The sequence below is a fragment of the Phaethon lepturus genome, unplaced genomic scaffold (genome assembly GCF_000687285.1).
Source record: "Phaethon lepturus isolate BGI_N335 unplaced genomic scaffold, ASM68728v1 scaffold21938, whole genome shotgun sequence".
Lineage (NCBI taxonomy): Eukaryota > Metazoa > Chordata > Aves > Phaethontiformes > Phaethontidae > Phaethon > Phaethon lepturus.
Genome location: NW_010560139.1, coordinates 3,624 through 16,329, shown reverse-complemented (window position 1 = coordinate 16,329; position 12,706 = coordinate 3,624). Strand labels below are relative to the sequence as shown.

Sequence of the window (12,706 nt, the reverse complement as noted above, 5' to 3'; positions counted from 1 at the left end):
TAACTCCATGTTGCAGCAGGTACACCTTGAAGTATCAGTGGTTGTGCACGAGGTCATGCTGGAGCACCTCAAAGTGTGTGGCCATGCAGAAGCCCTCGACAGTGCAGGTACATTCCTGGAGGGACTGCAACTATGGGTAAAGCCATGCTGGAGCAGATTTATCTCTGGAGGTAGTGTGGCCCATGGAGGCAGCCATTTTGGAGCAGGTGCACCTCAAAGTGACTGCAACTGTGGATAAGTCTATGCCGCAGCAGATATACCCCTGGAGAGACTGGCTCATGGAAGGGACTGCAGTCTGTGGATCAGTCCAAGTTGGAGCAGGGGCAAGGGGAGGAGTTCATTGCAATGTTAAACCCCATGGTCCAGTCCAAAGGGCCTGGGGTGGAGATTGTAATGGAAATACCTTTAAACTTCTTGTAACCCATGATTTGAGTTGCATGTTATAGGAACTACTATAGAAGGAACCACCTGAACCAATGGAGGACAAGCCTTACAAGAAGCAGTGCAACTGCAGCAGTGACCTGACCTGAGCTGGCTTTGGTGCCCAGTAACTCCACGCAACAACCTACCTCGCCTGTCCCGAGTGACCACCGTAAGGGATGGAGCCCAAAGTCACGGACTAAACGAACTCAATGGACACTTCACGGACTTTGTGGACACTTCACAGACATTTTACAGGGAGGTCTATGGACTAAGGGGACAATAATCTGTGTATTGTATTAAAGGATGGGAAAGGAGGTGGCGGTTAATGAGGTTGTACTGGATAGTGTGGTACCTGAGCATAACGTAAATTGTATGGAATAAGGGGTGGATAATGTCCTGGTTTCAGCCAGGATAGAGTTAATTTTCTTCACAGAAGCTAGTGTGAGGCTGTGTTTTGGATCTGGGGTGAAAAATGTTGATAACATGCTGATGTGTTGAGTTGTTGCTAAGCAGTCAAGGACAGTCCAGCTTCTCATGCTGGCCTGCCAGCAAGAAGGCTGGGGGTGCATGGGAAGCTGGGAGGAGACATGGCCAGGACAGCTGACCCAGGCTGGCAAAGGAGACACAAATACATACAAATCGCAGTATTATAACGTTTCATATGTCATTAAGCTTTGTTCCACAAAACAGAAATAAAATATTTGCCATGCCTGTTCACAAGATATTCAAAGAATTTTGTGCTGTGTAATTGCAACAGGTCATTTTGCAGAGGGCCCATTGCACTCAAAGATGGAAGAGGCTATTACTGTTTAGTACAGTACTTTTATTTATTGTTCAAATCTAATTTTACCATGTAATATGAAGTTATATAATGGAGTGACCCATAACTTGCCAACATATGTAATACAGGAAAAAATCTAATATTTTTTAACATAAAAAAAAAGAAGACATTTTTAATCCTTAAGGGTACCTACTTTTTTTCTCATACAGCAGTCTTCAGTAGACCTAGCTGAAATGATCACAGTAGTTGCCATGAAGATTTCCAGCAGAATAAGTAGAATCAAGTTGAAATTTATCTGTTGGTAAAATCCCAGAACTAAATTAGTTACATCTTCCGTATTAAAAACAAAGGAGGGGGCAGGATCTAGCAGGATCCAGCAGGATCCAGCAGTCTGCCTATTTTCTGTGACATTTAGACATATCTATTACATACTTTGTTAACAGTTTTCTTGGTTCTTGATGAATTTCTAGGACAACACTTAGCTGTCTACATAATACTCAGAGTGCCTAACCTAAGAAAGAAACATTTATTTCATTTGTGGGAATATTCTGCCTGAAGATTTTATCACTGTCTTCCAGAAGAGCACTTAATGACAATGGGGTGATTTCTGGGTACGTTTGCATTCTGCAGGACCTCCCATGTGAAGCCAGAACACTGCAGCAAATCATGGAAGATTCAGAGGAACAGAAAGAGGACAAACAAGAGCAAGCCTGACTAGCCCAGGGGCTATAGCAATCCACTGTGGGGGGGAAGGAGGGCCACAGGCTCCCAACCCCTGTGCTGCAATCCAAATGGTGCGACACAATGTCTAATACTGAATGAAAGTACAATCCAAAGAACTGGGACAAGAATCCTAGTGCTGTGCTCTACCTAGTGCTAGTAAAGCACTGATGAACGCTCTTCGTGGTTTCATAACTCTTGCACACTATTGTGCAAAAATATGGATGCTGCCATTCCTCCTGCCATTGCTCAGCTTCAAGAGACAAGTAAGTGTAATACTTAACATTTCTCTTTGGTTCCTTATTATCACATGAAAAGAGCTAGATACCTACTCTACAATGGGCTGAATTATTTTCTAGAGGCATGCAAGTTAGGCAGAGTGGATGTCCCTGTCACCTTCAAAAGCACCATGTTTTTCCACTGGCAGCCCAACAAACACTTATTGGTTAGGTCCATTGGGCAAAGTACCAAAAGTTAAGAGAGAATTGACTCTGTTCAGACCCTATACAATTATAGCAAACCATTGTTCAATGACTTAGAACAGAATTATATTGTTCCCTCATGTCAGACCTGCTTTGTAGATGATCAAATCTCAGTTTTTCCCCAACACATATCTTGCAGCACATGTTTTTTGAAAAAGATCATGAGTGGCAGATTTGAGCAGCTTTTCCGAGCACTGAAATTCACCCTTCTCAGGAAATCATAATTGGAACTATGTGCCTTGCAGTACACAACAGACTGTACAGTTGTACTAGGGCCATAAACAGCAATAAATGTCATAGTGGTAAGCTTCTAGAGAAAGTGCTAGCAGGAAGAATAAAGACATTATTTGGCAAAAGAAGAAGTGTCAAACATGTGGCCTGCAGAACAATTTAATCCATCCTGTAAACTCCCATGATTTGAACATGTTTTGACATGCAGTGCTGGAACTGATGTGGGCTGGCAAGGCCACACTATACAGTACAGTGCCAAGTAGATGTACAAGTCTGAGTCCAGAAGCACTGTAACTACAGTGATGGACTAGCTCCTTTAGTGCTAGCTATAAGTGGTAAGTAATGGAAATTGAAAAAGTAACAGTAGATAAATTAATTTTTTAAATTTTATCTTTACAGTGTTTTTTTTCTGATATGACATGTCTAGAATATCATCTAGAGCCTTCCACTCATAAAATTAGTTCAACACTTCTAGACTAACGTAAAAATAAAGTTAAAATCTCCGGTTTTGGAGTTTGGGTGGGTTTATTGTTTTTATTTTTTAAACAGAAATACAGCTAAAGCTAGAAGTACCTTTTTATACCATCTGTAACAAGGGAAAATTCAATGTTAGATTTCTAAGCATGAAAGAAAATTATCCCTACAATGACCCCTATATATAAAATCTACCACCAGATGAAGAGAATCAAGTAAGCTGTGTCCCTAATCCTCCTCCATGACTAAGGAACATGCAAGTGCAACTGGGTAGAAAATAGTAGATTAGTACAACCTTAATCAAATTTGCTCTGAACCTGCACCAGGCATTAAAAACATGGTTCACTGCAACTGTATGAAAGAGTTGAATTAATTTCCAAGATTAAATTATTTAAAGTTCAGCATAGATGCTTAAATATAAATATATTATATTTAAATATATGCATACTTTTAACACAACTTAAGATATCTTACAGATGTTCCAAGACATCTGCACAGGTCTGACAAATGACAGAGGACCTAAAGGAGACTGAAGTCCTCTTGGGCAAGCAGCTGGAGCGAGGCAGGACAAGCCAGCACATACCTAATGGAGACACATGCTTATGGTAGGCAACCAGGTCAAGCACCTACACTCCAGCATCTGTGTGTACCCACATTGCCTAGGCTTCCACTACTGTCAGTGGATACCTAGTCTATACAGACAAAGAGAGGAAACCCCAAAAGCTACTGGGCCAACCAGCTGCTAGAGGTGGGGTTCAATTACACTGGCTGCTAGTGCCATTTGAAATACTCAAGAATATTGAACGTGCCTGCATGAATGGGATGTATGACACAGGACTGATGGGAGACTCTTACCCACACAGAGTAGAAGCAGCAGTCAGGCAGAATATCTCACAGCACATTTAAAATAAGAGACGTCTGAGTTCAGGCCTCAAAATCCTGCCTTAGCCATCTACACTGAGGCAAACAAGATTGTGTTGCACAGTCTCAGTGACTGGATCATCTCAACTAGAATGGAGGTACAGACACTCAACTCGCAAGGAGACAATAAATGTATGTACTCAGTTTGGATCCTGTCCAGGATCTGAACCCTTTCAGTTGCAGTGGCCAGCATGCACAAGGTTCCACTCATTTTTGTCCATCGGGCTTCTTTCTGTGAGAGCTGGGAAGGAACCAAGCAGCAGCAGTGGCAGTTTGCTTCTTTTACACATCACATCCTTCATTTTGATAGTATACCAACTATAGAACTGCATGCGACTGGAGTGGTGTCACACAGTCACAGTCTAGGACATGGCTTGTAACTTGCATTCCATTTATCCGTCTAAGGTAATTTTGTAGAGTTATCCATCAATATGAGTAACACTAATGGAGTGTTGTACCCAGGTACTTTATAAAGGTGGAGGGAGTTAAATACAAATTGTCTTAATTGGATAAACGTATCCTTTTTCTGAGTCTTACTGCTTTTAAATTACTGGCAGTGATTTCACATCAGACTGAGTATTATTTTCTTGTGCAGTTTCCCATGGGAAGGGAAAATAAATATGATGATGAAAGAACAGTTAAAGAGATGGTATTCTACATTTTCTTTGTACCACATGGGTAATGGAAAACAGCTGGCAGTGAGCTGCCACACAGTGAGACTGTCTGACTGAAACAGTATCCTTCCAAGAAGGGAGCAAGTCAGCCCCATGAATAACTCTTAAGACAGAAAGGTTCAAAAAAGCTTCAGAGCCAGCTCTGTGCACACAGTTATCCTGACTTATCTTTATGCAGTGATCATGGTATGAACATGCAATAGGCAAGTGAAGGGAATTAAAACCACATAACCAAGGATGTCTTGTGGATATTATTGTAGATAACTAACGTTTGGCAAAGACAGAATTCGCCTTGTTAGAAATTTAATGTTTGTCACTTATACTTTGCCAGTCTAATATAATCTCTTTTTTGAAATGGTTTGATCTGCCTTGAAAATACAAAAGCTGTTAATATTTAATAATAGAAAGCGCAAATCTTTATGCAATATAAAAACTACTCACTTCAAAAGTATGCGACTGAAGTTAAGCTCTTACATGCAGCGCCAGCTCAAAGCTTCTCAAGAGCATAAGCAAAATTAATTTTGTCACACACAAAATAGCTATTTATTGCGGTGGAAAAACGAGTCCCTTGCACCCACCTTTCCTGGGCAGATACAGCCCTCCGCTGTCCCGAGAGCGCTGTGATCCTGCCTACCAGGGGAAGGGAATGCAAAGGGACTGGCAGTCTGCAGTCACACTTCTCTGCTGTTTTCTCTCAGAATGCTTGAACTGGTTTCTAGTATTTGAACTCTCTACCAAGAAAGGAAGGGAAAAGGCAGTACCCCTGTGTCTGGTATATAATTCATTCAGCCTCAACACCTAAAACACTTGAGGGGGCAAATGCATGAGGGAACTGCTATACTAGCAGTAAGATAGCAAAGGCTGTGCAAAGAATTGACCGGTGTAAACCGTCCTAAGATACACACAGAACCCAGGGGGCCATGACATTGTCCCATCAAACACAGGCCAAAACTGCCCACATCTAAAGACAGTACTGCTTGAATTGAAGTGATATGACTGTCGCGAGTGCTAAATCTCCACAGCTCCGATGGACTGCAGTGCTCCATCTCTCCAAGTATCAGGCCAGCTGCACAGGAACATGAAGCTAGACTTAGTTGCCTGATTTAAAAAGCAAGTTTGCAAGTATTGGCCTAATATACTGCACTTTCTAAGGGGAACTTAATATAGTTAATTTAAAAGTTCAACATCTGTGAAATCTGGAGCTAACCAGATGTTATTAAAGTAGCATAGATAACTCTAAAGCAAACTATTCTCTGTGCTGTTTTTCTATTACAGAAGTCTTTTGTTACTAATTCAGATCTGCTATGTCATTATAGGAAGCCATTATTACTGCTCAGCTCTTAGTATCACAACAGCTGATATGACAGTGGGAGAAGAACTGAACAATAGCACACGAGAGCAGTCATTAACCTTAATACAAAATGTATGACGTAGTTGTATTGAGTACTGCTATTCTGTGATAGTCTATTATGAATACTCATCAGTGGTATCGATAATATCTATTGCTATGTTATTTACTCATACATGTAATATTCTTATGTAGTATAGAGGTCTCAGAACATTTTACTATAGCAAAAAAAAAAAAAAAAAACCACCACCAAAACAAAAAACACACCTCATCCTATAGTTCTACTGCTTGGCTCAAGCTACCAAAGACAGATGTTAAACAGTTGTGACTCAAAACCAATGAACTTTTCCCAGCATGAAATATGTACGCTTCAAACGACATAAGTGCCATATTCTCCTTATTAATGATGTATAAGAAAAATGTTCATCAAAAGTTTCTTTCCTGGTGGCCTCACAAGCAAAATTATCCATTAAAGAAGATCCAGGAAAGGATTGTACTTAATTTGATGACGAAATGTCCTAGGAGTAGCACCGTTTGGGACACCTTCTCATTTCAGCACAATTCAACCCTAAAAATTGGCTAGTCTACAGATGAGCTACTAATTCATTTTCAATTTTCTCTTCTGACCCTGTCTTCTCAAAAAAAAAACCTTTTTCAAAAAAAACCTACCAAACAAAAAAACAACAAAATTTGCTACAGTCAACAGAAAAATAAACAAGTCAGTTGATCAAAATGGATCACATTTGAAGATCTAATTCATGGTTTTGAACTTTGAATACAAGACAGGAAAGTAATTTCCATATTACTCTGCTCTAAGTTAGCTGTACCATCTTTTAGCCATGTAAATTTTCATCTCCAATGTAAATATTCCGGTCTTGTCTTACTTGGAAAAGTAAAGTTACTGATAGATGATGTCTCCTCACAGACTAAGTAGGAATACTGGGGTATTGACAAAAATGAAATTACATGTGATCTCCGCCCACCTCACCCCCCCGCCTTTTTTTTTAACAAAGATAAATGTAGCTTTTTTCAGTAATTGTTGTAGTAACTTACATTTATAGCTGATGGATTGAGGACAAGTTTGCATCCAAACCAAATTAAACATGTTGTTGTAACAGCAAATGTAGACACAAACAGAATCTGAAAATTGGGTATCTGAAAAACAGTTTCAGAATGGGTTTCTCTCTCATTTCAACCACAGGGGAAAAAGAGACAATTGTCAATAAAATCTTATACTTACCACATTAATTTTATTCCTTGCTATAGCAAAGCTCACAACTGCTGAAGGAATACACTGGGAAAATTAAAAGAGAAGACTAGTGGGATAGTCTGCACAAAGAATTTTATATATATTTCTATACATGTAGTTTATTTGGTCTGAAATTATATTTCAGTTCACTTAGACAAACAAAAGATCAGAAACTGAGGAAAGTCTGTCACTCTTGTCTGACCTCCTTAATTACAATTGGTATCTGAGGATTACAAGAGGTTTAAATATGCCTTCCATATCCCTGTTTTGACTAGCTACCCAGCACAATGTGATGAGTAAAGGAAAGAGTCTTTCGTGAGGCATTTCATGCCTTTGTTAGTTTAAATTAACTCTAGAAGGCCTGAGATCCTTGAGCAGGAAAAAAAAACACTGCTACTCCCAAACTGGGCCTCCACATTCTTTTAAACAAAGTCATGGTTGTGTAAGCTAAAATTTGGCCAGTCTCAATACAGTTCTGAAGAACTTTGTAAAAACTGATCTGTTAAGTCAAATTACACTTTTAAGAATTATGCCTGGGTTCTCCACTACATTTACTAGGAACTGTGTTTCTATACTTAAGGGCAGAGCTAAATGGAAAAATCATGCATAAGTGAAAAGTTTCACAAACTAATTTCTCTATCCCATAGCTTTCCCCACCACAATAGATATGGTCCCAGTACGGATCCAACACTATTTTACACAAATGCTAATATCACAACATACTAATAAGCAAAATACAAATATACTCAACTAAAATAATTTAAAATATTGCCATGTTAAATAATGAATCATGTAACAAATGCTGCATTTCTTTACTAATTATCTTTTCACACATCTGAGCACTGATGGCTTAACAATGGCTTAACTACTAGTCAAAAAAGTCTAGAGAGCAATTTAGCTCGTGCTAAACTAGACACTTAGTGATCAGTTGCCAATACAACTCTCCAGGCTCTTCCAACTATATTGACTCCATTATCTGTGGTAGGAGCTGTAACACTTTCCTCCTGCACAGACACCCAAATGCACACATCGTCACCCACAGCAAGCCATTCAAACCCAATGTGATAACCTTCTGCACCTACCAGACCTTTGGAAACTCTCAAAAAAACAAAGTTCAAAGCGACAAGGTTTGGGGCAGAAGAAGAGGAATCTCAGTAACTAACACTAATGTTGCAGAGAATAACACATCAGTTAAGATATTAACTTCAAAAACTACTTCAGCTTTATTCTAACACTTCTAGCAGAAACATAAGCAACAACTCGTTCACAGAGGAACTCTGGGGACTTGCTTGTTTAAAGTAAAGCATTAGTCTTGCACCTAACTTAAAACAAACCTGCAAGTCAAGTGCAAAAACAATGACAGAACAAGAATCTTGTCAAGAACAAAGCAAGTACATCAGACTCATCTTACGCACACAGATCTAAAGTGTAGATTAAGCATATATTATACATTAAAACAAATATGAATTCCTAAAAATATAGTAAAAAATACCAGACTTTGGAAAACATCAGACATATTTAATGCATATTTTACTATTAAAATAATAATATTCAAGAGGACATTTTTGTCTGCTTCAGTACTTGGATATTATAGGAAATTACACTGAAAAAGTAATACTTTAAAATACAATCTGAAATACATTCTAATAGCATTTAGGCAGGATGCCAAATACATAACAATGCAAATTTTCTTAAAATCAAGCACAGAAAAACTGTTCATCCGGATAACTACTGCATGCCAGTGGTGAGCTGGTTAACAAAAATGGTAGCACAAAGGAGTTGTCTTTATAAGACCTGGTAATCCCTTAATCATGGGATGAAAACCCATTTAATGAACTGTTAAATAGAATTAAATCTGCCATGAAGAAAGTTAGTAGTAAAAAGACAGTCAAAATAAAAAGACAATAAACCCACAAAAATTATTTACTACTGATTTTGCTGTCAAACAGCTACAGCAAATAATTAAGAACGCTTACTGAACCTGCTGCACAACGTAAATAATCCATTTCAGATGGAAAAATATTTCCCAGGTATAGTGAAAAGCCAGAAGTGATAAGGAGGCAAGTCTGCAAAGCAACAAGTAAGATAAATTAATATGAATAAAACTTTTTAAAAAAGCAACTAGTCAGAAATTGGTAATTCCTTTCAAGTTAAGCTACTGATAAACATTTAATAATACAGTCTTTGTGAGAATAATTTTGATGCAAAATATCAAAACATGCCAAGTTCTGAAGAAGATGTTTTGCTGGTTACTGAGACTTAATATGAACAATATAATCATGTTTGAATGAAGCATTATGCCCTGATTTGGCAAATACCTAATAAAATGCTCAAAAGCTAATTGCAGTGTTCAATGGTAAAAACATTTCAGAAACCTCAACTAAGCCTCTACTTTGCATTTTCTGCTTGGCTCCACCAACATGCATTATGCATATGGGCGACTACCAACTAGGACGCAGTAACAAAAATAATATTAGGAAACACTGTTGAAGACTCTTCCATCTATATTCCAGCCTTCCCTCCAAACTCTCTTCCTGCTTTGGTCCAGTGGTGCACTCATAAATGTTCAACACCTCCTGATCCCTTTCTAACTATTCCATTTATTTCATAATTATCAGCGTTACACTCTCAGCAATAAATGATCAGTGTATTCGACTAACATTTTTTTAGTTTTGCTTGTTGCTTCTTTGAGAAGGCATTTCTTTGAAGGAGCTGGGAACGATGAGAGACAGAATGGGTCTTTTGTTTTATTTGGGCATTTTTTTCATGTTACAAAATTACCAGGGTCTTTAAAAAGTCCTTGTCAAAAAATGACAGAAAATAAGGATAGCCTATGTGTGTATATAAGCACACACACAGAGAATTATGGCAGACTGGAAGAATGGTATTTATAGGATGCAACTTGAAACTGTGCTTGAAGCATACAAGAACAGTGCATACTAACAGCCACGTTGATGTCACTCTACGGTTTGCAACAGCTCCCTGTTCACTATGACTTCTGTTGCTCAGCATACAGACTTTCCTTTCTAGACACTGTCTTTCAGAAGAGTTGAGAGAGATTAACTACCATAATACTTGGGATGAAAATCTAGTTGGAATTTATTAGTTGGTAGTTTATATAACATAGTTTATTACATTTATCCGTAAAATTCATGCTTCTTGATAATATGATTTCAGTAAATTATCATTAAACATTAGTATCTCCAATCATTCACAACAACTCAGTAAAAAAGAAAAATCTACTTAAAGACGGTTGTCCTTTTTGACAATTAAGTTTCAGAAAATTTAATGCAAAGAAAGCCAGCTGTTCTTCTGCTCTCTTTTTATGTAACAGTACATCTGAAAGGAAATTCAACTTCAACAGACTGTCAGAAAGGAAAAAATATTCAGCTGTTTCCATGAAAATAAGGCAATACTTTTATTCACTGTGCAAAACCAAGTAATTACCATATTACAGTGAAAGATTTTTAGCTCTTAATAAAAATTACTCTTCAAAACTCACAAGCTGACAGAAAAAAGATCAAATTCTAATTGCTATAATGAGCTTTAATTAACTTGGCTCAGAACATGAAGAAGCATATGATGTAGATGCAAAATTATGATTCTAGCAGTGGTGTGACACAAAAATCAAAATCACTGTGACATTCCTGTAAGAAGCAGAAGTATATACCTCACTACATGAGGATTCTACCACATAACTACATGACTTTGAGCCCTGAAAGATGAATGTGGCAATTAAATATCACATATATTTTTAATGCCAAAATGCTATCATGGCAAGTAAAGTACTTTGAACAGTTAAAAAATATGTTAAAATAATGAATATGATCAGGATACTTTACATCCTTTACCAAAGGGCACTGCTTATACATTCATATGGGTTGATATTTACCACTGTTGCATTTATTCTCTGTTTATGCTATATGATTAATATTACAGATGAAAATCAGCCTTCATATAGCATCTTTGATTAGGGCTGAATTATCCAAAGAATATCATTAGTCAATTGAATTTTACATTCTAAATTTGGTAAATATCTCCCTTTCTGTACAAGTATTTATATTCAATAATACCAGTGATGAATTTGTGAGTCCCCAGATGCTGTGAAACAGAACAGTTTACCGGGCACTGAGACCTCACCTACATTTTTAAATTTTGTATCATTTAAAGTACTTACTCCCATCAGCAAAGAAAAGATCCATGTTCTGTAACTAAAGCAAGGATGCAGCCTCTTTGATAGCTGAAGGTCACTGGATTTGATATCTGGTATGTAATTTCCATTCTCTTGTTTTCCCCGCTCCAAAGTTGGCATCCTGTCATAGCTAAATTCCTCTCTGTAACCTTCTTCCCTGGTCATAACACTTCACAAAGGCAATTAAATAATTATAATGTAAATGCAAATGATGAAGACCAAAAATATAATTAGTTCCTTCACATGCTCAGATCAGTTCTCACCTAGGTCTTTGTCTATTTAAGATGAAATAAATAAAAGCAATATTTAGTAATGAGCTGCATTTACATTTCAAAATATGTAAGCATTCGAACAACTTGCACACAGTAACTAAATTACATCCTACCACCACAGTTCATAATAATACAGTATAAATATCAACAAAATTAAAGTTTGTGTATCTATAATACCTCAATAGACTTTTATTTCAAGATCGAAGAACCATTTTCGGAGGTGTTTAGTTCGAGGGTAACTCTATAACCAAAGCTTTTTTCTTTTTTTTTCTTTTTTTGTTTTTTAACTCTAGGACATGAAAGGTATTTAACATGTTTAGGTATTAACTTCAGTTTGATTTTAGCACTTCTTATCAGGTATCTAAAATGACAGACTTCACTATGAGTCCAATAAACTCATATACTCACAGTAACTCAGCTACAGCAATTTCTAATTTACCCAGTGTCAACCATTTTTCTTGTTCACTTAGCCCTTTCTTCCTCATCTCACTGCTTGCCAATCTGTTCAAATACCTTGAGGAGTATCTTATAATTAAATTACTACAGATATTTCAACAGTTAAAAACCTTCATGCTTACCTTCAACTGAAAAGTTAACTGTCAGTTTAAAAGAGTCTTGTGCACAAAGCTGCCTGTACACTTTGTGATATTCTCACCGTTCAGTGAGTCATGCCGTCTTTGAAAAGTTCTCCTTTACACTTTGGCTTTCAACAACATCTATTCAGATATGGAACAAAAGCACAGCAAAAACTTCAGTTAAGCCAGGGAACAGGAAAATGCCTTCTGAATTTTAATTAACAGAACACACTAGAAAATGACTGTACTACATTCTCATAGGGCCGCTTCCAAATCAGACCAACAAATTAAAAAAGTTTTGAGTCTCTTTTTTTAGTTGAGTACTACCCCTTACTTGGCACCTTAAATAAAACCTTCCTAATAG

General features: G+C 37.4%; 1 protein-coding gene across 1 annotated transcript in view; it reads right to left on the bottom strand.

The window, feature by feature from the left end:
* Positions 1-12,390, bottom strand: part of MLC1 (megalencephalic leukoencephalopathy with subcortical cysts 1) — a 22,471-nt gene extending 10,081 nt beyond the window's left edge. The window contains exons 1-6 of the mRNA XM_010293591.1: positions 12,346-12,390; positions 11,481-11,664; positions 9,280-9,369; positions 7,295-7,348; positions 7,108-7,209; positions 1,398-1,499 (exon numbers count right to left, since the gene is read on the bottom strand). Coding sequence (XP_010291893.1) covers positions 1,398-1,499; positions 7,108-7,209; positions 7,295-7,348; positions 9,280-9,369; positions 11,481-11,660 — 528 coding nt within the window. The 5' untranslated portion in view covers positions 11,661-11,664; positions 12,346-12,390. The remainder of the gene's footprint in view (positions 1-1,397; positions 1,500-7,107; positions 7,210-7,294; positions 7,349-9,279; positions 9,370-11,480; positions 11,665-12,345) is intronic.
* Positions 12,391-12,706: the final 316 nt, after the last annotated feature.